The sequence below is a fragment of the Pseudophryne corroboree genome, chromosome 1, assembly GCF_028390025.1.
Source record: "Pseudophryne corroboree isolate aPseCor3 chromosome 1, aPseCor3.hap2, whole genome shotgun sequence".
Lineage (NCBI taxonomy): Eukaryota > Metazoa > Chordata > Amphibia > Anura > Myobatrachidae > Pseudophryne > Pseudophryne corroboree.
In genome coordinates, this window is record NC_086444.1 from 431,523,973 (window position 1) to 431,549,641 (window position 25,669).

General features: G+C 45.1%; 1 protein-coding gene across 1 annotated transcript; it reads left to right on the forward strand.

Moving 5' to 3' along the window:
- The first annotated feature begins 491 nt into the window (after positions 1–491).
- On the forward strand, positions 492–25,441 carry LOC134968632 (solute carrier family 12 member 3-like). Its single transcript, XM_063944180.1, has 26 exons — positions 492–1,205; positions 1,371–1,517; positions 1,636–1,711; positions 3,375–3,470; positions 4,254–4,393; positions 4,543–4,653; positions 4,763–4,874; positions 5,145–5,275; positions 5,830–5,914; positions 6,012–6,166; positions 6,910–7,017; positions 11,257–11,380; positions 14,940–15,041; positions 15,837–15,992; positions 16,107–16,200; positions 16,714–16,831; positions 17,067–17,189; positions 17,824–17,930; positions 18,228–18,310; positions 18,963–19,022; positions 20,390–20,494; positions 21,378–21,489; positions 21,618–21,704; positions 22,022–22,139; positions 23,488–23,555; positions 24,682–25,441. The coding sequence occupies exons 1-26, from the start codon at positions 492–494 to the stop codon at positions 24,821–24,823; spliced, it is 3,474 nt and encodes a 1,157-aa protein (XP_063800250.1). The 3' UTR covers positions 24,824–25,441.
- Positions 25,442–25,669: the final 228 nt, after the last annotated feature.

The window sequence follows — 25,669 nt, forward strand, 5'->3', positions numbered from 1 at the left end:
GTGCTTGTGCCCTGTGCATCACACATTTGTTTTTCATTTTATGCATTTCTGTTGTGCCCATCAGTATTATTGGTGTATTTATATATGGTCATTTGGGCCACAATACAATGTGTACATTTCTGGTATTTGCTAGGTTCCCCAAAGACCCAGAAACTTCTGTTGGTAGCGCTCAACAAAAATATATGACATAGGTTACTATACTTATAATTAATAGAATAGAAAAAAACATGTATGCCATATTATATATATTATAAAATGTCTAGCTGTCCATCTTGTGGCCATAGTCTGAATACATACAGTATGTGTGATATTCTTAATGTGCCTATTGAACAACAATGTTGGATGAATCAGGCATATGCGGATAAATCACAATACAATAATGTTTTGCCTAGCTTTGATAATGAAATGTATACTTTCCGATAATTAATGGCTAATTTCTGTTTTGCAGTTAGCAGTGTTCATAGTTTCAGCAGATTGCCTGCTAAGGGTTGATGGATTGCCCAACAAGTACTCCATTCTCCATTGGAAGATTCAACATAGAGCGTGTCTCCATGTCTGACCGACGCAGAAGCTGGGCTGATAACAGCACACTTGAATCTAATAGGCATCTTTCTCATGAGGTTCCTTTCCCTGAAAATAGGAGGCCAGGTCAGCAAGCCCATGTTTTTGTAAATGAAATGACGAATGATATCAGAGATGAACATGTTTTAGACCATGGACCAGACAGCTGCCACTATCAAACATATTCTGCAGACACAATAAAGGAGATGGTCCTGACAAGCAAGTCTGAAAGTCTGGAGTCCCTAGAGTGTTCATCCGGCAGTGATGAACTCTCATCTGGATATACCTCCACTACTGATGGGCTGGTTTTGGAGGTACCAGAAGAACACATACAAGAAGCTCTCTATCACCTTAACCAATCTATTGAGGGCTTTAATACAGGACTTCAGATGATTCCTTGCTCCACAGATAATCAGGAACCAGTAGTGGTGGGGAATTGTGGCAAGACAGGGAATTCTCTTGCAGCTGGAATTTGCCTTAATCCTGCAAATTTGCCTGTGTGTAATAAGATAATCATTAAACGACAAATGGCTTATAACACCCTGGATGCCACACCCAGACAGGAACACTACATCAACTCAATAGCACCCGGGAGATTAAAACGCAGTCGTCCATCTCTGGACGTTCTCCGTAATGCTATAACAGTAAGTACCGTACAGTGGAATGTTCTGTGGTTTGTGGCTTTCTCTTATTCCGTTTCTCATCTTATATTAAGCATCTTTGTTTGTGTCCTACATGCCCTTTATCATTGCCTTGTCCATGGAGAGATTGCTATTACAATCAAATGTATATTCTTCCTAACCTATCAGGATGAACAGCAAATGGTCCCGGTCAACTTGAATGAAGATATAGAAACTTATGACAAAGAGAAGCTTGAATTGCAGGAAGAAAAAGATAAAAAGAAAAAGAAATCAAAGGGGGGACCTGTTCGATTTGGGTGGGTTAAAGGTGTCATGGTATGTATACATCCTAATCATTCTTATTTTTTTTTTATTTTTATTTTTTGCTGCCTCAATATGGTTTGCATCTGTATATTATATCACATCTAACACTTCTTTACTTTTCTCTCAACAGATACGGTGCATGTTAAATATTTGGGGGGTCATCTTGTACTTGAGGTTACCATGGATCACAGCACAAGCTGGAATAGGTATGCCTATATATAACAATTCTATAACTATAATGGATCACAGCACACGCTGGAATAGGTATGCCTATATATAACAATTCTATAACTATAATGGATCACAGCACACGCTGGAATAGGTATGCCTATATATAACAATTCTATAACTATAATGGATCACAGCACACGCTGGAATAGGTATGCCTATATATAACAATTCTATAACTATAATGGATCACAGCACACGCTGGAATAGGTATGCCTATATATAACAATTCTATAACTATAATGGATCACAGCACACGCTGGAATAGGTATGCCCATATATCTGTGCAAGCTCTAAAGCACTACTAAAGAACTACACATCCCAGCATACCGTGCAACAGTTTTAGCATGGCCACATAGCAAAACTGTAGCAGTGCATGCTGGTATGTGTAGTTCAACAACAGCTGGAGAGCCAAAGGTTCCCCATCCCTGCTCTAAAGGAACACTACCATTATATTCATATATAAACAAATATTAATAGCAGGATGTTGTCTGTTATCTATAGATACGATTTAGCACCAAAAGTATACATTTTTCTTTTTTATTTCTGGAATGTAAAGCTGTTATCATGTCCTACTCTATCTGAATGCTTTGCCACATTTTACTGTTTTGCACAACACTAGAAAGCTGTGTTATTGCTAATTGGGTGTACACCTTCAATGCTGGTATTTACTTCCAGTAAAATGGGTTTGCCCTACACATATTTGTAGTGTATTGGTTTGTACATGGCATGTAATTGTTACTGGATATGGGCCCTCATTCCGAGTTGTTCACTCGTTAGCTGCTTTTAGCAGCATTGCACACGCTAGGCCGACACCCTCTGGGAGTGTATCTTAGCTTAGCAGAATAGCGAACGAAAGAGTAGCAGAACTGCTACTAAATACTTCCCTTCAGTTTCTGAGTAGCTCCATACTTACTCCTAGATTGTGATCACCTCAGTCCGTTCAGTTCCTGGTTTGATGTCACAAACATGCCCTGCGTTCAGCCAGCCACTCCCCCGTTTCTCCAGCCACTCCCGCGTTTTTGCCTGACATGCCTGCGTTTTTTAGCACACGCCCGGAAAACGCTCAGTTACCACCCAGAAACACCCCTTTCCTGTCAATCACTCACCGATCAGCAGTGCGACTGAAAATCACCGCACGGACAACAGCAAAACTGCTAAGTTTTTAGTTAAATAACTAGGCGCATGCGCGCTGCATACCATGCGCATGCGTATTTAGCAGCAAATCGCAGTATAGCGAAAGTTGGCAACGAGCGAACAACTCGGAATGACCACCATGATGCATTATGTTTCTGACCCCTTTCTTAACGTTTCATCAAATAAATATCCATATCACATCTGATCAGAGCTGTTTATATTCTAGCGCCAGGATGCCTTTCTGCATTGATACATATGTTCTCTCAGACAGCATATTTGTGTGGCACCCCCCCAAAAAAATAAGTACTACTGTCCCTGATAATGTTAATTAATCATATATGAAAAGTGCATAAGATGACATTTTTAAAGTCACCAGAAGACAGAATCCTGATCTTAAAATATGAATCTAATATTTGTTTTACCATTCACATTAATATGAACCTGCTTGTGAGGCTTGCTTAGAGAACTGCTGTAGAGACAATGATGTTTCCCTTCTGTGTTTAGGTCTGACCTGGGTGATCATTCTCATGTCTGTTCTGGTGACATCCATCACAGGCTTATCCATCTCCGCCATTTCCACTAATGGCAAAGTCAAGTCGGGTAAGTTTGTCCTGTTTCAGCTGTAACACACTACCATGTTGCTTATCATAGAGCCCTAGAAGCAGTAGCAGATTTACAGCTAGGTAACACAAGCGGCCGCTTAGGTCCCAAAAGGGTCCCAGGGGGCCTGCTGACAGAGCTGTATAATAGAGGGCATTTCTGATTGAGATGGGCTGGCTGAATATTTCTGGGCCCCAGCAGGCTGTCAGCGCATTGACAGGACAGCTGCCTGGTGTCGGCTCCAGCGCTCGCCTCTGTCTCCTGCAGTGTGTTGTGCATGTGACCAGAGCCTCCATCAGGCAAGACTGCCGGCACTGGCGTATGTACAATGGGTGCAGTCATTCGAAAAAGTTCTTTGCATAGAAAACACATTTACAGTAATAAATCTGCTTGTAGTGTGTTACTATGCCTTTAAACGGATTCTTATGAAAATAAACCACACAGAATATGGGTAGGGGTACTGAGAGGGGATGGGGCAGGGATCTGGGCCGAGACCTGACTAGGGGTTCAGAGGGGCAGAGGAGACCCTCAAGATGCTGCAATTACACCCCCCCCCCCCCCCCCCCAATTACGCTCTATGCACAAAATCAGAACAGTGGGGCATGGCCATGTCCTCTGCGGTGGACACACTTGCCCAGTACCAGGGCCTGTCTAATGCCACAGCAGCCCTCAGTGCCTTTAGGACTCTGAAGCATTATATATGTTACGCTCCTGAATTATATATAACATTATTCATTGTTCATTACACTTTTCTCCCTCATGTGATATTTCCTATGCTTCTAGGTGGAACATATTTTCTGATCTCTCGGAGTTTGGGCCCTGAATTAGGAGGTTCTATAGGACTAATCTTTGCCTTTGCCAATGCCGTCGCAGTCGCTATGCACACTGTGGGCTTTGCCGAGACTGTTGGGGACCTCTTGAAAGTAGGTTTAACAACACACATATATACGTAAGACTTTATAATAATATTGTATAAGCTATATCATAAAGTCTATACAAAAATCAGTAATGAAACATGAATCTCTTCAACATATCTAACTTTTGTTTGTCTCTGCTAACCCTTCTCTGTTAGGAATATGATGCTGTAATGGTGGACCCAGTCAATGATATCAGGATCATTGGTGTCGCAACTGTTGCATTACTCCTCATCATCTCATTAGCTGGAATGGAGTGGGAAGCCAAGGTACGTATCACAGCATATATTCCTGAGATATCACCTTTGGTCAGCAAATGTTGTGCTAAGTATTATTTAGTATACCTCAGCTGACTTTTACCTCTTCAACTTTCTACAGGCACAAGTAGCATTCTTTATGGTTATCATGGTGTCCTTTGCAAGCTACTTAGTGGGGACAGTCATTCCTCCCAGTGAAGAGAAACAGTCCAAAGGGTTTTTCAGCTACCAAGGTGAGATCCCACAGAAATCCTGTCTGTGAAGCCTACAGACATGTAACATAAGCATAAATATTTGCTTATTTTATAATATATCATCATATAGCAGAACAGTTGTTATCTTATAAGGCTGATAATACCTGTGTTATTTAAGTTACTGGAGAATACCCTGATGGATGTTAAGCAACATAATTTTATCATCACCTCATGCCTCATAACCAATTACGTCCCAGCCAGATGCTATGACAATACAGTATGTAACAAAGTCTCTCGTTCTCTCAACAGGTTCCATCTTCTTGGAAAACATTGTTCCCAACTGGCGAGGTGAAGCTGGAACATTCTTTGGCATGTTTTCCATCTTTTTCCCATCTGCTACTGGTATCCTAGCTGGTGCAAACATCTCAGGAGACCTAAAGGTACAGTCAGTAATCTTATACTGTATAAATTATTTAGTTTCAAGTTCAGAACATGGGACCCCCTGGGTTAGTATAACAAAACATCATTAAACTTGTTCAGAACATTAAAATGTGTACCTCCGCAGGGTCACTTCGCTCACCACGCTTCGGGCACAGTGGCTGGCACCACTACGCTTCGCTCGCCAGAGGTTACTATTCCCAACAGATGTCCACATGAATAGTGTTCTGAGGCAGATTCGTTATGCTAACCCAGGGGTTCCATATTCTGAACTTGAGCCAGTTATTTATGTACATTATGTCACACTGACAGTTATATTACTGTATAGTCCACATGCATTTCCAACAATAGTTATGTCCTGCACTGAAGTCTGTGGGGCTGATTCTGAGCTGGGAGCAAAGCAACTATAAACAAGTAACTTTGCACCTGGAACATACCATGATGGTCACTTTATTCCCAACTCAGAATCCGCCCCTATACGTCAGATTGTTTTATTGTTTGTAAACACGAACATTTCCAGGATTTATTATTACTCCTCTAACCATTCATATTTCAGGATCCAGCAGTGGCTATTCCCAAGGGAACGTTGGTGGCCATATTTTGGACCACAATATCCTACCTTGTCATTTCTGCCACTATAGGTGAGTTATATCTGGAGCAGTGAGATATTGATGAATATTACTTTGTCAGGTCATGCTTTCTTCCGTTATAAGCTCTTCTCATCCTATCTCCATTCAGGCTCATGTGTGCTGCGTGATGCATCCGGCATTCTGAATGACACCATACCACTGAATGAGACAGACTGTGAAGGACTCAGTTGCCAGTTTGGCTGGAATTTTACTGCTTGCCATGAAACAGAATCATGTTCTTATGGGCTAGCAAACCACTACCAGGTCAGGGGATTTCTCCATAATTTAGAGATAAGTTAATGAAATGGCAATGACTTTTGGCTTGTTATTTTCACAATGGCTGAGAATAGGGTTTTTGAAAACAGTATCACCTTGAGCAAACCATTTTAATATAGGATTTTAAGACATTTTAAAAGGTTTTTAAGAAATCTGCTTCCTCAATCCAATTCTGAATGACTTTTGTAGCAGTCTAATGTCCAGCTCTGAGACAAGAAGCAATGAGAGCAAAATGACAGTATGTATGTACGTACGTACGTACGTACGTACGTACGTACGTTGTACTCAGAACAAGAAATGTAAAAAGTACTAATAGTGAGGGCAGTCGAGAGCCAGGATGGGCCCAGGTACTTTTCAAGGGGTGTGGCCTAATCGCAGGAGGTGTGGTCATGTATCCTTTGAAAAAAATACTGAAAAAAATAGTATTTTAAGCACCTCCATGGCCACACTGCAGCCCAGTACACAGCAGCATGTGCTGGGCTGAGGAAAAGAGCTGCAGCTGCTGCTGCTAGGTTAGGGGGAATGGGCCTGGGCCCCTACTGGACCCTCACTGAGCCCCTCCATCAGACCTGGGCCCAGATCAATTGTACCCTCTCCCCCCTCTCTCGGCACCGCTGCTAATAGTTACCATATCTCTGAATAAACTTCCTTAATGTTGCACTAACTAGAAGCCATACTAGTTACATGTGTTGCTGTTCCGTGCATTAAATGACAGCTCTTTCCTTGTACAGTCCATGAGCATGGTGTCAGCATTCAGCCCTCTCATCACTGCTGGCATCTTTGCAGCCACTCTCTCCTCAGCTTTGGCCTGCCTGGTGTCTGCTCCCAAAGTCTTCCAAGTAAGAGATTATGTTATATATGTTTGGATTCAATATGATATCCTGATGAATGGGATGCCGGTGGCCAGAATAACGACATTGGCATCCCAACCATGAGAATCTCAGTAACCCCCTGGAAAGTACCCTAACCCTCCCCTGACCCCTACTCTAACCATAACCCTCCCTTGTGGGTTCCTAACCCTAACCCTTCCCGGTGGTGCCTAACCTTCCCTTCCCCACTGCCTAAACCTAACCCTCCCCGCAGTGGTGTAACTAGAAATTTTTCTCCCCCAAGCCAAAAAATTCTTCGGCGCCCCCCCCCCCCCCCCCCATAATTGGCACTAGGAAAGGGATAAACATGTGCGCGCCGAAGGCGCGCGGCGCCAAAAAGGGGCGTGGTTTTGTTTAAATGGGCGCGGCTTCGCATAAAGAGGCGTGGCATTGCAGGAATAGACTACCTTATACCCCAGTTTTGCAACCTGCACGCCCAGACGTTAGCCACCACAGGAAAGAAAAATAATCCTGATTCATGCCCCTTCCATTATTTGTCATTTTTCCTCCTTATAGTAATGCCCAGTATACATTATGCCACATACTGCAAAGGCCCTCAGACATTATGCCACACACAATAATGCACATGACACAATATGCACACACCGTAATGCCCCCGACACATTATGCCACACACCGTAATGTCTGTGACACATTATGACAGGAATCGCAATGCCCGTTATACATTATGCTACACACTGCAATGCCCCTGATACATTATAGCACATACCACAATGCCCATGATATAGTATACCACACACTGCAATGTCCGTGATACATTATGACACACACCGCAATGTCCGTGATACATTATGACACACACTGCAATGAACCTGAGACATTATACCACATACCACAATGCCCATGATATAGTATACCACACACCGCAATGTCCGTGATACATTATGACACACACCGCAATGCCCGTTATACATTATGCCACACTGCAATGACCCTAAGACATTATACCACATACCACAATGCCCGTGATATAGTATACAGACACCGTAATGCCTGACACATTATGCCACACACCGCAATGCCCATTATACATTATGCCACACACTGCAATGACCCTGAGACATTATACCACATACCACAATGCCCGTGATCTAGTATACCATACACCGTAATGCCTGTGACACATACCGCAATGCCCGTTATACCCTATGCCACACTGCAATGCCCCTGAGACATTATACCACATACCACAATGCCCGTGATATAGTTTGCCACACACCGTAATGCCTGTGACACATCCTGACACACACCGCAATGTCCGTGATACATTATGCCACACACCGTAATGCCCATTACACATTAAGTCCTACATTAAGGCTTCTAATTACTTTTAAATTACCTGCTCGTTGCCAGGGGTTTCATGCTCTTGGTTCCATGCACGGTGCCTGGGGTTTTCATGCTCAGGGTGTCATGCTCGTTGCCAGGTGTTTCATGCACTCGGTGTCATGCTCGTTGCCAGGGGTTTCATGCACTGGGTGTCATGCTCATTGCTAGGGGGTAGTGCTTGTTGCTAGGGCTGTGCTCCCAGTGCCACATATGTCCTCAGTGCCAGATATTCCCCCACGGTGCCAGGTACTCACATGCCCCCAGTGCCAAATATAGCCTCTCCCCCCAGTGCCACATATGCCCCCAGTGCCAGATATTCCCCCACAATGCCAGGTGCTCACGTGCCCCCAGTGCCAAATATAGCCCCCCATGTGCCAGGTACACATACAGTGCCATATATGCCCCCTCAGTGCCCCCCCAGTGCCATATATGCCCTCTCAGTGCCTCCCCAGTGCCATATATGCCCCCTCAGTGCCCCCCAGTGCCATATATGCCCCCGCAGTACCCCCCAGTGCCATATATGCCCCCTCAGTGCCCCCCCAGTGCCATATATGCCCCCTCAGTGCCCCACCAGTGCCATATATGCCCCCTCAGTGCCCCACCAGTGCCATATATGCCCCCTCAGTGCCTCCCCAGTGCCATATATGCCCCCTCAGTGCCCCCCAGTGCCATCTATGCCCCCTCAGTGCCCCCCAGTGCCATATATGCCCTCAGTGCCCCCCAGTGCCATATATGCCCCCCAGTGCCATATATGCCCCCTCAGTGCCCCCCGCAGTGCCATATATGCCCCCTCAGTGCCATATATGACCCCTCTGTGCCCCCCAGTGCCATATATGCCCCCTCAGTACCCCCCAGTGCCATATATGCCCCCTCAGTACCCCCCAGTGCCATATATGCCCCCTCAGTGCCCCCCAGTGCCATATATGCCCCCTCAGTACCCCCCAGTGCCATATATGCCCCCTCAGTGCCCCCCCAGTGCCATATATGCCCCCTCAGTGCCCCACCAGTGCCATATATGCCCCCTCAGTGCCATATATGCCCCCTCAGTGTCTCCCCAGTGCCATATATGCCCCCTCAGTGCCCCCCAGTGCCATCTATGCCCCCTCAGTGCCCCCCAGTGCCATATATGCCCTCAGTGCCATATATGCCCCCTCAGTGCCCCCTGCAGTGCCATATATGCCCCCTCAGTGCCATATATGACCCCTCTGTGCCCCCCCAGTGCCATATATGCCCCCTCTGTGCCCCCCAGTGCCATATATGCCCCCTCAGTGCCCCCCAGTGCCATATATGCCCCCTCAGTACCCCCCAGTGCCATATATGCCCCATCAGTGCCCCCCAGTGCCATATATGCCCCCTCAGTGCCCCACCAGTGCCATATATGCCCCCTCAGTGCCATATATGCCCCCTCAGTGCCTCCCCAGTGCCATATATGCCCCCTCAGTGCCATCTATGCCCCCTCAGTGCCCCCCAGTGCCATATATGCCCTCAGTGCCCCCCAGTGCCATATATGCCCCCTCAGTGCCATATATGCCCCCTCAGTGCCCCCCGCAGTGCCATATATGACCCCTCTGTGCCCCCCCAGTGCCATATATGCCCCCAGTGCCATATATGCCCCCTCAGTGCCATATATGCCCCTCAGTGCCACCCCAGTGCCATATATGCCCCCTCAGGCCATATATGCCCCCTCAGTGCCCCCCCCCCTGTTCCATATATGCCCCCTCAGTGCCCCCCCAGTGCCATATATGCATACCTCCCGCAGTGTCCCGCGATGGGGGGGGCAGTTGGGAGGCTCCTACAGTCACTACTCTGCATAGCAGAGCAGTAGTGAATAGACGCTGTGCGCATGCGCACAGCGTCTATTCAGCGCAGACAGTGGGAGAGAGGGCATGCCAGCAGCTCACAGAGCGCTGGGCATGCCCCCTCAGTGACGAAACGGGGGCGTGGCCCGCGATCGCGGGTCCTCCGCGAAGCCACGCCCCCTTTTCATAGGACACGCCCCCCGACACGCCGGAGACTCAGAGGGACACAGGAGAGGCGCACGCTGTGCCCTCCGTGTCCCTACTTCACAGCGGGGGGCTAGTGACAACAGATTGACAAGCGGACGTTCGTCCGCATGTCAATCTGCTCTAAATCAGTGGCGGCGCCCCCGCAGCCCCTCGCCCCCAAGCCACCGCGAGGGCTGCGGGGGCAGTAGTTACGCCACTGCCTCCCCGCTTGGTGCCTAACCCTAACCTTCCCTTCCCCACTGCCTAAACCTAACCCTCCCCACTTGGTGCCTAACCTCCCCTTCTAAGGCCTAAACCTAGCCCTCCTTCCCCGGTACCTAACCATACCCTTTCCGTCCCTGCACCCTAACCCCCCTTCTAATGCCGGGATCCCATCCTTCAGGTTATTAACTGCATCCCATATGTTTAGGTCATTCCTTTCACTATCTCTCCAGTGATGCTGTGACCAGTCCTCTTTGCATATTCTGCTTACATGGACAATATACTGTATAAGTTCTAATTGTACCCATTATACCCATTGTTTTCCATCACGTCAGGTGCAACTGAAAGATAATGGCTGCTAAAGCTGTGTTTGAATATCAGAGTTTAATGGATCACCTACATGTTCATAGTTACATTTCTTTTTATCTAGCTTATAATACTTAGGGGGGGGTGTACTAAGTACCAGCAAATCAGCTCCTATCTGCCATTTTACAGACTGTGCTTAAAAAATGATAGTTAGCAGCTGATTGGTTGGTAGTTTATCTTTTTCCACTTTCACTCTCCATGGCTTAGTACATTTGCCCCTTAGCTTCATATTTAAACCTTTTTTTTCTCTACACCTTCACTGTCTGTAACACATCCTCCTTCTCTACAGTGCCTCTGCAAAGACAAGTTGTACCCCTTTATTGGATTCTTTGGGAAAGGGTTTGGGAAGAACAATGAGCCTATCCGTGGGTACATTTTGGCTTTCATTATTGCTGTTGCATTCATCCTTATTGGTAAGTCTATCCTACCACCAGGTCCAGGGATGTATAATGATCTTCATTTACTGTATAGCTGATACTGATGAGCAGGGCCGTAACTAGGGTGGTGCGACATGTGCCCCTGCTGCCTCTTTTGGTCCATCCCTACTGCCTCTCTCTGTCCCTATGTCCCTGCTGGCCCTCTCTATCCCTACGTCCCTGCTGCTACTCTCTGTCCCTACATCCCTGTTGCCTCTCTCTGTTCCTTCATCCCTGCTGCATCTCTCTGTCCGTCCCTATGTCCCTGCTGCCTCTGTCTGTCCCTACGTCCCTGCTGCCTCTGTCTGTCCCTACATCCCTGCTGTCTCTCTCTGTCCCTACATCCCTGCTGCCTCTCTCTGTCCCTGCTGGCTGCCTATCTATCTGTCTCTACATCCCTGCTGGCTGCCTGCCTATCTATCTATCTATCAATCTATCTATCTATCTCTACATCCCTGCTGCCTCTCTCTCTGTCCCTTTGTCCCTGCTGCCTCTCTCTATCCCTACGTCCCTGCTGCTACTCTCTGTCCCTACATCCCTGTTGCCTCTCTCTGTTCTTTCATCCCTGCTGCATTTCTCTGTCTGTCCCTATGTCCCTGCTGCCTCTGTCTGTCCCTACTGCCTCTGTCTGTCCCTACATCCCTGCTGTCTCTCTCTGTCCCTACATCCCTGCTATCTCTCTCTGTCCCTACATCCCTGCTGCCTCTCTCTGTCCCTGCTGGCTGCCTATCTATCTGTCTCTACATCCCTGCTGGCTGCCTGCCTGCCTATCTATCTATCTATCTATCTATCTATCAATCTATCTATCTATCCCTACATCCCTGCTGCCTCTCTCTCTGTCCCTATGTCCCTGCTGCCTCTCTCTCTGTTTCTATGCCCCCAGTTGCCTCTTTCTGTCCTGAAACCCCTGCTGCCTATCTCTGTCCCTATGTCTTTGTCGACACTCTCTCTCTGTCTCTTAAAAATGTTGCTATGGGGTCCACAAAGTTCTAGTTACAACCCTGCTGGCATCATAAAGTTTTAAGACACATAGATTAAGTTCTGAGAAGTTCTAGAAAAGTCTGTATATATATTTTTACTATAACATGTCAAGTTACATTTAAAGTTAATCATTCTGTAAAATATATAAGACAGATTAAACATGAGAGAGCGATACTTAGTGTTGACTTTGGGGCTAATTCAGAACTGATCGCTGTTGTGCGTTTTCGCAAAGCGGGCAATCAGGTCTGAACTGTGCATGCGCCGACACCGCAGTGCGCTGGCACATGCCAGAGATGCAATCGGAATCTCTGCCCAGCGACCACCTCTGTCTGGTTGACAGGTAGAGGCATTCGCTGGGCGGGAGGGAACAGGCCGGCGGCATTGGGCCGCCTTTTTGGGGGCGCAGTCCGGGCAGTGCAGGCATGCCCGGGCCGTGTGGGGGGCAGGCCGCGGTGGCTGCATGATGTCACATGCAGCTGCTGCTTTTCGGAGAGCGATGGGTAGCTCCCTGCAGCGCGCAGGAGCTGCGCTGGTAGGGAGCTACTCTTCAGGTACAAAAGCATTGCTGCCATGCGATGCTTTTGTACCTGTGTGGCGGGGGGAGGGCCAGACATGCGGGGGTGGACTAACCATGTGCTGGGTGTCCCCCTGCATGTCAGGGTGGCTGATCGTAGCATGCACAGCTACGATCAGGTCTGAATTAGCCCCTTTATCAGCAACGAAGATCAAGTCTGGCCATTCGGTGGCTCTCCAACTGTTGTGAAACTCCACATCCTAGCATGCCCTGCCACAATTTTAGCATTCCAGTAATAACAAAACTGTGGCAGGGCATGGGTACTTGTAGTTTTACATCAGCTGGAGAGCCACAGGTTGACCAGGCCTGATGAAGATATTAGTGTTTTTTGCGCATTGTGACAAAGTAATAGTTGAATGTGTGCACATGTTTTGCTGAACCAGCTTGCTATAGTTTATTCAAGGAAATGTCAAGGTGGCACACACAGCATTAGGTGTGGTGTACATTCATTAAGTATTTCAGTGTCCCGCGACCCTGCTTCTAGCTATACACTGGTCACCTAGCTAGTCACCCGTCAGCTTGTCCAGCGTCAGTCGCCCTGACCAAAGCGTACTATACAGTGCAGCAGTCTCCGGCATTGTGCCGGAGTCTACTACACATTCGCAGGCTCCGGAGACCAATTTAACTACTGCACGTGCGTGGCGGCCACTTTGGGTATGATTTTCGCAGCGGCTGCAGCACCTGACGCGGGACTTCGGAAAGGTAAGTATTAAAATATGGGTGCAGTGTGTACGATGTGGGCCCCCAAGGGGCCCGTGTGCACTGCACCCATTGCACCCATTATAGAAACACCAATGCATGCATGATAATGTACCAGATTAATAAGAGTAATGCACTGTAAAAAAATACACCATAGTCCTGTGCAATATAATGTAACATATATATAATGAATGTATAATTCAAGTGCACAGTCTGGAATCTGATTCCTAGAGGAGGGGTTGGGTGGGGGAGGGGGAGATGTGTGCTGAGCGGTCTGTGCTAGATCGCTCAGCACACATCTCCCCCGTGTGTACGGGGCTTATGCCTTATTGAGCTTCCACCCTGTAATGCCCTGAGTAAACATGAGAAGTCAGCTTAATGGGATGCAGTACAATCAGAGAGGTAATGAGGCCTGAACGACTATTTGCACATACCCTTAAAAAGTTGTTCTTAGGCCCTCATTCCGAGTTGATCGCTCGCTAGCTGCTTTTAGCAGCATTGCAAACGCTAAGACGCCGCCTTCTGGGAGTGTATCTTAGCTTAGCAGAATTGCTAATGAAAGGTTAGCAGTTCTGCTTTTAAATATTTCCCTGCAGTTTCTGAGTAGCTCCAGACCTACTCCTAGATTGCGATCACTGCAGACTGTTTGGTTCCTGGTTTGACATCACAAACACGCCCTGCGTTCAGCCAGCCACTCCCCCGTTTCTTCCGGCACGCCTGCGTTTTTATCTGACACGCCTGCGTTTTTTAGCACACTCCTGGAAAACGCTCAGTTACCTCCCAGAAACGCCCCTTTCCTGTCAATCACACACCGATCAGCAGTGCAACTGAAAAGCGCTGCTCTGCCTTGTGTAAAACTGCTTAGTTTTGAGTAAAAGTACTTTGCGCGTGCGCACTGCGGTCCATGCGCATGCGCAGAAATGCTGCTTTTTGCCTGATCGTTGTATAGCGAAAATCTGCAACGAGCGAACAACTCGGAATGACCACCTTAGTCCAATGCCTATATTAAAAAAATACCTTTGTGTGATTAAATACCAATAATAATATAAAAGTGATTTATTTAATGACTAACAAGGAACAAAATACAATGCACTTGTTTTGACACATTTTAAGTCAGTTCAATTTACAGATGTGATTTATTTCCACATGTTATTTTGTCATGCAAGCCTAGTGGTGAATTATCTTTACTACTGTAGATCTTTCCTCTGCCATGAACTGTTTTATCATTCTTATTATTGTAATCTCATCCTTGGTAAACCCATTATGTCCCCATTTAACCCCCCACTAATCTCATCTCCACAGCTGAGCTGAACACAATAGCTCCAATTATCTCCAATTTCTTCCTGTGTTCCTATGCTCTCATCAACTTCAGCTGCTTCCATGCGTCCATTACCAATTCCCCAGGTAAAGATAAAGGAGTTATATACTTCTCTCACCACTTTTCTCCATAATGGCTTGTCCACCTACAGATCACTTCTATTCAGCTTCTGAATTTGCCCTCCTCCTTACTGCAATTTTCTGTAAACACCTTGCTAATCCTTTCTGGCATCTCATCAATGTTATGTCCTTTTTCACATTATGGCCCCTATTCAGCTTGCATCGCATAAGCGATGCGATCGCATTGGGATAATTTTCCGGACAGTTCTGCGGGTGCGCGGGCTGGCCAATGCGATCGCATTGATGCGAACACCTCTTCCTGCGTTCACGGGGCGGTAGAGGGTGGTGACGCGGCATTGAGGATGCGGTAACACAACCCCTGGTGTGATGGTAAAAACGGGTGGGTTCCGGATGGCCCGGTGACGTCAAAAGCGACCGTTATGGTGTGGAAAATGGCGGCTTCCCTTAATCAGTGATGCAATCGCAATTGAATTGCGATCGCTTTGCTGGCCGCCATTAGCATGGTGGGCGGCCTTGCCCTGTGCTGGCCGGTCCCCAGCATGTGAATGCTAGCATTTGCAGTTTTGTTATTTTAGCAAAACTGCAACTGAAGCTGAATAAGGCACAATATTCTCTTGTTGGCACTATCATGATTTGTTTTACAGATGATGTTTTCAAATGAACACACATTCAGTGACAAACAACGCTACATTATCTGTGACAGAAGGATTAGCACAGTTTTGCAATATGTGTCTTAATCTGTTGTTGTTGTTGTTGTTGTTGTTGTTTTTGCTATTATTATGCATACTTAATTTCCTACAGGCTGGCGTCCAACTTTCCGTTACTACAACAAGTGGACCTCTCTTTTTGGTGCTGTAGTGTCAGTGGTCATTATGTTTCTCCTGACATGGTGGGCAGCTATCATTGCATTGGCTATCATCGTTATACTGCTAGGTTATGTCACCTACAAGAAGCCAGGTAAGAGTGTCAGCCAATACGCCAAGGCTACAGTACAACTGAACTGTGCCCAGTATTTATATCCAGTGAAAGTGGTTTGATTTAGCATTGACAAACCTTTCTCTTGAACCGTAGATGTGAACTGGGGGTCCTCTGTGCAGGCTGGAGCTTACAGTATGGCACTGACCTACAGTATGGGCCTAAATGAAGTGCAAGAACATGTCAAGAACTTTAGGTATTGTGATCAATGTAATTCAATTCCTGTCAGAATTTCCGACAGGTAGAAAAATATTGCACTTTTCGCTGTTTTTAGGGTGAATTTCGATTCGCCCTATTGAATGTAAATGCCGCGGTTTCAACTTGCTGGAAATTCCGACACTGTCGAAAAAGTTTGGCATGTCAGATTGGCATGTCAAAAACGGGACAAAGTAGTCGAAAACACTTGCAAATTAAATAAAGGTACTGTTGGATCCTCTCCGTCGGAGAGGATTCGACAGTAATTGAATATACACCTATGGGGTAAATTTACTAAAGGTTCTAAAAATTAAGTGGTGATGTTGCCCATAGCAACCAATCAGATTCTGTCTATCATTTCTCTATTGCATTCTAGAAAATAATAGACAGAATTTGATTGGTTGCTATGGACAACATCACCACTTTTCATTTTTAGAACCTTTAGTAAATGAGTCCAGAAAAGCGTGTGGTGTATTTGATATTGCATTAACTTTCACATTTATCTCACCTTTAGACCACAGTGTCTCGTACTAACCGGACCCCCCAACTTTCGTCCTGCATTGGTTGACTTTGTCAGTTCTGTAACTAAGAGCACAAGTTTGATGATCTGTGGGAATGTTGTGACTGTAAGTATAGTATTCATTCACCTGTTATCCTGAAAAACATAAATAACGTGTCGGGAATATGGACTCCTATGCTAACTGTGAAAAGGTCATACTTAATACTGTGACTACATATGGGGAATCATTGCAGTCAGTGCGGTTGTAAAATAAGGGATAGATCTAGAACTTATGTTATACAGAGATATGGAAAATGTAGCACAAAGTAGTTCTGTATTTCAATCAATGCTGATATCCACAGGACTCTGACAAGGTGCCAGACTCAGAGGGACATCTGCGGTGGCTGAACACCAGGAAAGTGAGATCATTCTATACTGTGATTCGTGAAAGCACCTTAAGAGCTGGAGCCAAAAGCCTAATGCAGGTAGGGGAAACTTATCACCTGGATACAATGGATTCCTCCTCTGTTGGTCATTATGAACAATAAGGAAATGTGCAGTGCGGCTACTACTGTATGTGTCATGGCATTCACATGGCAAACCTGGTTTTCCCACTGGAAATGTAAGACTTGGAATTACTACTTTCCTACAATCTAAACTTGTGATTAATCTTGGAAAGGATAGGTCACTATACTACTCTTTCTGCACTTGGTCCCTTAGAATAAAATACCTGCTTTTTATTGGCAAAGCAAAGTTTCTATGGCAGGGATGTCTCACTTTTCTTTTTAAAGAGAGAAAATATGTAACTCTACCTGGCCAGACTCCTGTACGCTCCTGTACGCTCCTCTGGCACATTAAAATAGCTGACACCAACTACAAATTATTATTTTTTTCACACTTTGGCCAAAAGATCTCTGTTGTTTTAGAATAAAATACACCAACTGTGAATTGCTGTAGTATGAGATGTGTTAATGGAAAGACCAATGTAATGACTGTAGATCACCAAAATGTATAAACTAGGTCTTCACTAAAATCCCAATTATACTCAGTGAAAGAAAATCTAAGACAGTGTTTTCTTAAATGTTACTAACACATGATTACAAATGTTTGTCCACATAGGTCTCTGGTCTGGGTCGTTTAAAGCCAAACACCATGGTACTGGGTTATAAAAGTAATTGGCTAAAGGTTCCAGGGCAGTGCTTAGAGGAATATGTTGGGATCATTAAGTAAGTGGCCTCTTGTTTGTAAATAATCCCTTCTTTCTGTCCAGCATGCATCATCCAATAATATTTCTGCCTACTGCCCTCTGCTGCCCAGTCTACCGCTGAGAACGTCTCTCCTGCGGATTCCCATCCTTATGGCACAATATTTACTCCCTGGGCTGTGCGCCACTTTCTTTCTCTACTTGCTCTCTGTGTTGTCCAACACTTTCTCTTTACTGTCCATACTTCCAGCTACACAACTGCTTACTATTCTGTAATCTGTTTCATCTTCTTCTTCTTCTTCTTCTGACTTTTTTTCAGTGATGTATTCGACAGTCAGTTTGGTGTATGCGTTATACGCATAAAGGGAGGCCTTGACGTGACACAGAAGATGCAGGGAGAATGTAAGTGTGACGGGGTATATTTCTAGGTCAGGTTTAGCTCCTAACAAGTACAAGGGGTGTAGAATGAGTTACCGGCGGGCGGATCCCCGGCGGCCAGCATACCGGCGCCGGGATCCCGACTGCCGGCTTGCCGACAGCGGGTGAGCGCAAATGAACCCCTTGCAGACTCGCTGTGCTCGACACGCTGCGGGTCTTCTCCCTCCATGGGGGTCGTGGACTCCCAAGAGGGAGAAAAGGTGTCGGTATGCCGGTAGTCAGGATTCCAGCGCCGGTATTCTGTGCGCCGGGATCCCAGGAACCGGTATACTGTGCGCCGGGATCCCAAGAACCGGTATACTGAATACCACCCACTAGAAGTACCCTCTGAGCAGTGTTTAGGACTTGGCCTGTGCAGACAAATGGCTAAGGAAAAACTTTACTACAATGTTCTTTGAGCTGGTGTGGAAAACAGGAAAACAATATCATTTGAAATTTGAAAGCATAGGTAAAACATGTAATGAGATAATTACTTGTCTGGCATTAGGTTTAGAAATCAGCGTGATTTATTAGATGAATATATTATCGTTTATAGATTATAATCTTTCACATATAAATAACAGTGTATTTCCTTTACAAACTATTTAACATGCTTAATGCTTTCATCTTCCCTCAGATAACATGGCATTCCAGGACTCTGATAATGAGGGGATATCTGATAAAGAGACAGAAAAAGGTATGGCTTTACTTTCTATATTGTGGGGCCTGCACAGCTTGCATGCTGATTATTTACAAAGCTTGGGGCTGAAATAACCAGGGGCATCTGACCGTGTTTATGACTGATATTTGAAAGGGCAATTCTTTTACTAGCAAGATACAGTTAGGAAAAGCATTGCCCTTGCAAATACTGGGCAATAGCGTGATCAGAAGGGCCGGCTTTTACAACCTCCTGTAAAGAAACCCCTAAAGGTCATTTATGAACTACACAGCAAATGCAGTTTTTCAAAGTGAAGTACATTTGTGCGTAAAGCTGCACCCTCTGGTGAGAGGATCTGGGTGGATCGTAGATGCTCCTTGCGAAGTACAGATTAGGCAAATGCAAGCCACTTATGCAAAATATTTGTTTTTTTACTGCATGAGATATAAATTAAATCAGTGTTTCTCAATTTTGGTCCTCGTGGAACCCTAATACCCCTTTCACATCGCCAAAGCCGGGACGCACCCGGGGCCTTGTACATGGTGCATCCCAGCTTTGGTCCCTTTCAGACTGCTTGGCTGCTTCCGGTTTATTGCCAGTTCAGTTGCGTCATCGGTATTGTGCCCTGGACTAACGCTTGGAGATGAGGTCATCTGCAAGCACCGGCTTTCCTATAGTGTGAATAGTTCCGGGGTCTGCACCTGTTCGCACTGCACTACACCGGGTTGTACCCGTGTATAACCCTGCTTTAACCTCAAGTTGAAATGCCAGGTCAATCGATCCGGGAAATTGTTAAGTGGCACTTTCACACTGCATCTGGATCCGGGTCGATACGGAAATAACTCATTTATTTTGGCGATGTGAAAGAGGTAAATCAGTGCATGTTTTCAAGGAATCTTCAGGAATAACCTGTAGATCTATTGTGTTAGTCAACTGAATTAACACACCTACCTGTATGCTAGATTATCTGGAAAAGGTGCACAATTAGGGCTCCATCAGGTCCAGGATTAAGAAATACTGAAATAAATAAATGTAGGCGTTTCCCCCTGTCACAGAGATGCCAGAGACTTGGGAAAGGATTGTTATAGGAGACAAGTTTATTAAAGTGTAGATTTTTGTTGTTGTTAATTTTGCAGCAAGATGTAAAGCAGCAATTTTTCAACGGCAAAACAGCCTTGTTTAGCGATTACAAATATTGCCGCTTTAAAACGTGCAACAAAAATGCTGAACACATGGCACTTTTAAAAGTTAGGCATAAGTCGATTTTCTAGAAATAATTGCAAAGACTGTGAGGACCCTCCAGCATTGAAATCTGTACTTTTTTTGTGGTTTGTATATAATTGTTTGTGTCTCTGCCATTATACAATGAACTCACAAATTCCTCATCTACACTTCTCTATTTCCAGAATCTCCATGCACAGTCCCAGAGATAATGAATCAGACCAATACTGAATTCCAGAGCCGTCAGCACAAGAGAAGCATCCATATTTACTGGCTATACGATGATGGAGGTAGGCAGCAAGGGGAATGCAATCTATAATACCCTTTTCACACCACCGCTTCGACCTGGGTTATCAGTGTATAGTGTGAATGGCACCGGACCGGGAATAACCTGGGTTGGAGCCACAGTGTGAACAGGGTCTATCCTGGGTCTTACCTGGTTTGGAACAGTGGGGAAGATGAATTAAGCCTGGATAAGTGATAAAGAAGTGATAAATGAAAGGTGATAACGCACCAGCCAGTCAGCTCTTGTCATTTTTCAAAAAGTAATGACTGGCTGGTGTGTTATCACTTCTCCAGGCTTAATACATCTGCCGCACTGTTCCAAATCCCGGGTCAGACCAAAAGGTTTTGGTCTGAAAGGGGCACAATGCAGCACAAGATTTTTAGAAATATACAATAAAACATATTTAATATGCTTACTGTGTAAATAGTTAAACTGGACTAGGACTCAAGGTCGACACCACTTAGGTCAACACCAATTGGTCGCACCAAAAATAGGTCAACGTGGACAAAAGGTCGACATGAACAAGGTTGACATGGAAAAAGGTCGCCATAAGTTTTTTATGTTTTTTCTGTGTCGCTTTCTTCGTAATGTGACCAGGAACCCCAATCAGTGCACCGGCTTCGCTCGCCATACTTCTGACAACGTGCCGCGCTCCGCTGACCCTGCGCTTGGCATAGGTTACCATTCCCGATTGTAGTACACGTGGATCGTAAAGTATGAAAAACTACAAAAAATTTAATTTTTGTTTTTAAAAACTCATGTCGACCTATTTCTGGTGTCAACCTAAGGTGTGTCGACCAACTGGTGTCGATCTAAGAGGTGTCGACCTGAAGTCCGGATACCAGTTAAACTCTTCAATATTTTTTATTTTTTTTACTATTTTCAAGGCCTGACCTTGCTCATCCCATACTTGCTGACTCGCAGAAAGCGCTGGAGCCAATGCAAAGTGCGGGTTTACATCAGAGGAACACAGGAAAATGCAGAGACGGAAAGGAGAGAGTGAGTTATCATTGACAAGGCTTATGTGTGAACACTTGAGAAACAGAGATTGGGTTATTATAGGATTGAGAATAATTGGACAAAGTGAGTGCTCTTTCACAAGTCCCCCTTCTGATCTCTCCCACCAGAATGCAGTCTCTCCTGGAGAAGTTCAGGCTAGGATTCCATGATGTTGTCGTGCTGACCGAAATGAACCAGAAGCCCCAACCCAAAAAGTAAGGACATTAATATTACTGCACATTTATATCAGCTCCATTGTTCTTCAACCTTACATTGAGGTTTAATTTTCCTGCAGATAAGCCATATGCTATGGCTGCAATGGATTTGGCAAACATTTATTTTTATCAAGTTGAATATCCATTGTAACTTATGGTGGAATAGCCCCCAATACCCGTCCTGCTCTTGTTTTGCAGAGAGCTAACAATGAACATTTATGAAACTTTTGAGAAAACAAAACTATGATTTTAAATGTCATCGTGTCACATGCAAACCTCCCAATGGTTTTGTTTGTAAACGTCTCCTGTCCCTACAGCATACAGTTATTTGAGGACCTTATAGCTCCATATCTTGTCGAAGAGCAGAATGATCATGAATTTGAAATCCCTCCCTGGAGTATCAGCGAAAATGATCTACTAAACCACACATCTAAGGTACATAAAAGTATTTTCAATTAACTACAAATGTTCTGTGACTGTTACATACCTCACCACTTATATGACTATTTACATTGAGTTCAGAGAAAATAACTTCTCTTCCTTACTTTTTAATATCTGTAAGGATACTATGGGTGGGATGTAATAGCATCCGAAATCGCTGGAGGACATTTTTTTTAAAGGGGCAATCACTTACAAGGCAAAACATGCCTTGTAAGTAATTGCCCCTTTAAAAGAATGTCTAAGATCGGCCGGCATCCCGCACTTCCGGCAACCTCGGACACCAATACATCCCGTCCTACTTTCCTTCTCTTTATAACACAACAAATGGCTGTCCTCCCAGCCTGAATGATCAGATCACTACCTGTACTGCAATCTCACGTAACAGTTTTATTTTATCTTATTTATTCAATAATGGTTTTATTTCTAGTTTTTTTTTAAAGTTTTACACCTTATTCACATATAGCTTTTTCTAGGATACACTTTTATAACTCTTGGCTCTATTTACAAAGCATTGGATGGGGATAAAGTATACTGAGATAAAGTACAGCCAATCAGCTCCTAACTGCCATGCTATGAGCTGATTGGCTGGTACTTTACCGCCATCCACCTTATCTCCATCCAAGGCTTAGCAAACAGACCCCTCTGTCTTTGCAAATATCTTCATGGTGGGAGATTGGTTTGGCTGCCACTGCAAGCAGAGTCTTGTAGCTGGAGGCATTTGCATTTTAGCTCTTATGCTCATTACCAGGCAGAGGGTCACATGCTCTCTGTAGAGCAATCCCTCCATGTACTGTACATCAGGGGTGGCCAAACTCAGTCCTCAAGGAGCTCTTTATATTTTCTAGACCACGAGGATCTTTTAAAATGTAACAGTAATGTTTGCCCCTGTGCACTAATTACTGTGTTGGAAACACGTGGCCAAGACGATTAAGCTTGAGCTGGAATCTGATCTCCAATCACATCTCACAATGGCTCCACCAATGGTCTCAATAATATCATCAAGAAGAACAGATCCTGAATCTGTGGCCAAGAATGCTTCAAACGGCTGTATTTCTGGTGTCCCTCCACTTTCAGTAAAACACACTTCCTTAACAATATAGTTAATATAAGATTTTGGAACAAAATATAAATGAAAACCAGATATGCATTGTATTGCAGTAAATTACAGCTGTAATCACCTCATCAAGTCAACATCAGACAGCGTGCGTGAATAAAATATCCCTTTAGAATAAATTTAAAATACTACGTAATCATGCTAGTGTACATTGGTAATATGGTAATTGACCCATAGGCATTTCACCTACAGATTTGTCTGACTTTTTGTTGTTTTTACAATTGCTAGTCGGAACGATATGTGAGAATGAATGAGATCCTTCAGGAGAATTCACGGGATGCTGCTCTTATTGCAATGTAAGTGCTGTATTAGAAATGACTATTTATTCCTTCTAGTAGTGTACACCTATGCACATGAATACAGTATCACACCAAATTAGGGAGGCCAATCCCGGGATTGGGATAGGTGGGATCCCGGGATTTAGGCCCCAAAACGGCCGGGATTCAATCCCGGGGATTGAGGGATAAGTGTTCAGCGTCCTCAGGACGCTCAGACGCTGCCCCGATTCCTCCTCCCGGCTCCCCAGCGTAATGTGCAGTGAGAGGTCACGCTGCGCCGTCACCCGCCACGGGGAGAAAGAAGTTGATGTTTCCCACCCGCGCGCCTGCGATCTATGGTGAGTTATGTGTGTGGGGCGATGGGGCGGCCACATAGGATAAAGTCAATTCCGGGTATCCCGGGATTGACCATTTTTCAATCCCGACACCCAGGATTGAAAAAGTGGCCCGGGATTGGCCTCCCTACAACCAATCTGTGTTACACAGATGAATGAAGGATGGGAGCTCACATAGAGATGCAGATCATGGAACAGTGATGGAAGGAAGTAGATTATGCTCTTCCCTCTCCTGCAAATAATCTGACTGGTTTACAGTTACACCAACTGTATATATTTCCAAGTTATGACAAATATTCCCACAAAGGATTTTTCTTGTATGCACAGTATCCCAGTACATTTTCCCACAGCTGGGAAACAGGAGGCAGCCAATTTACCGGGTGTCGGGATCCCGGCTATCAGGATACAGACGCCGGAATCCCGACACTCTGGGAAATACTGGCAGTTGGAATCCCCACTTGGGTGGTGGTCCATACCACCACCCAAGGAGGAATATAACTCTGTCGCCACCAGACCCGAAGCCTGGCGAGCACAGCGAGCCCGCAAGGGGACACACTGTGCTCACCGTCGGGATCCTGGCGTCGGTCTCCTGACCACCGGGATCTGGACAGCCAGTATATCATACTGATCCACTTGGAAATATGTCATCTAAAGTAAACCAAGACCTATGAGAATTGTCTAACAAAGAATGGAATGGGTGTTTTGGAACTATAAATCACCATCTTAATGCTCTTCCTAGTACACATTTTGTCAAACAAAACTATCGATTGGTGGCCAATTGTTAACACTACATGTGCTTATTTTTACAGTAGCCTCCCCATTGCAAGCAAAACGGACTGCCCCAGTTCCCTCTACATGGCTTGGCTCGAAAGCCTATCACGTGACATAATCCCACCAATCATCTTTATCCGTGGTAATCAGCAGGACTCACTCACAATATACTGCCAATGAGCTAAAAGAGAAAAGGCACCAAGGTTATTAAGAGTGTCCAGCTCATTTATTACTGGAAATGAATTTTTTTTTAATTAGTAGCTTAAGTATAACTATTGTGTATTATTGAGATGAGAAAGCAACTTCAGAACCAAAGCAAAATAAGTGACAGTAAATATCCCCCCCCCCCCCCCCATCTGCGATTAAAGGAATCACTTTTACATTACTCATAGTGCTTTTATAATGTAAAAAGAAACTGATTAACCCTCCGTCAGGCGCACCTCTGGGACTCCCGGGTTCAGGCGCCTGTTAGAAAATCGTCATTAGCACCTAATTAACTCAATTCTAATGCTCTTAAAGTGATTATTGACCTTCATTAGGATGTACAAAGAGAGAAATCGCAGGTTTTACGGGCCATTTCAGCAGAAAATCTGAATCAAAAAAGAGAAAACACGAACATGAGTACAAGTTTGGGCGCAGTGTGCCTGAGGCCTTCCTGACAAACCTACATATTTCCACAAAATATCCACAGCCTTTGTAATTTTCATTCATAAAATGAGCAAAATAAACAATAGATGAAAATAAAAATAAGAATTTACTTACCGATAATTCTATTTCTCGGAGTCCGTAGTGGATGCTGGGGTTCCTGAAAGGACCATGGGGAATAGCGGCTCTGCAGGAGACAGGGCACAAAAGTAAAGCTTTCCGATCAGGTGGTGTGCACTGGCTCCTCCCCCTATGACCCTCCTCCAAGCCAGTTAGGTACTGTGCCCGGACGAGCGTACACAATAAGGGAGGAATTTTGAATCCCGGGTAAGACTCATACCAGCCACACCAATCACACCGTACAACTTGTGATCTAAACCC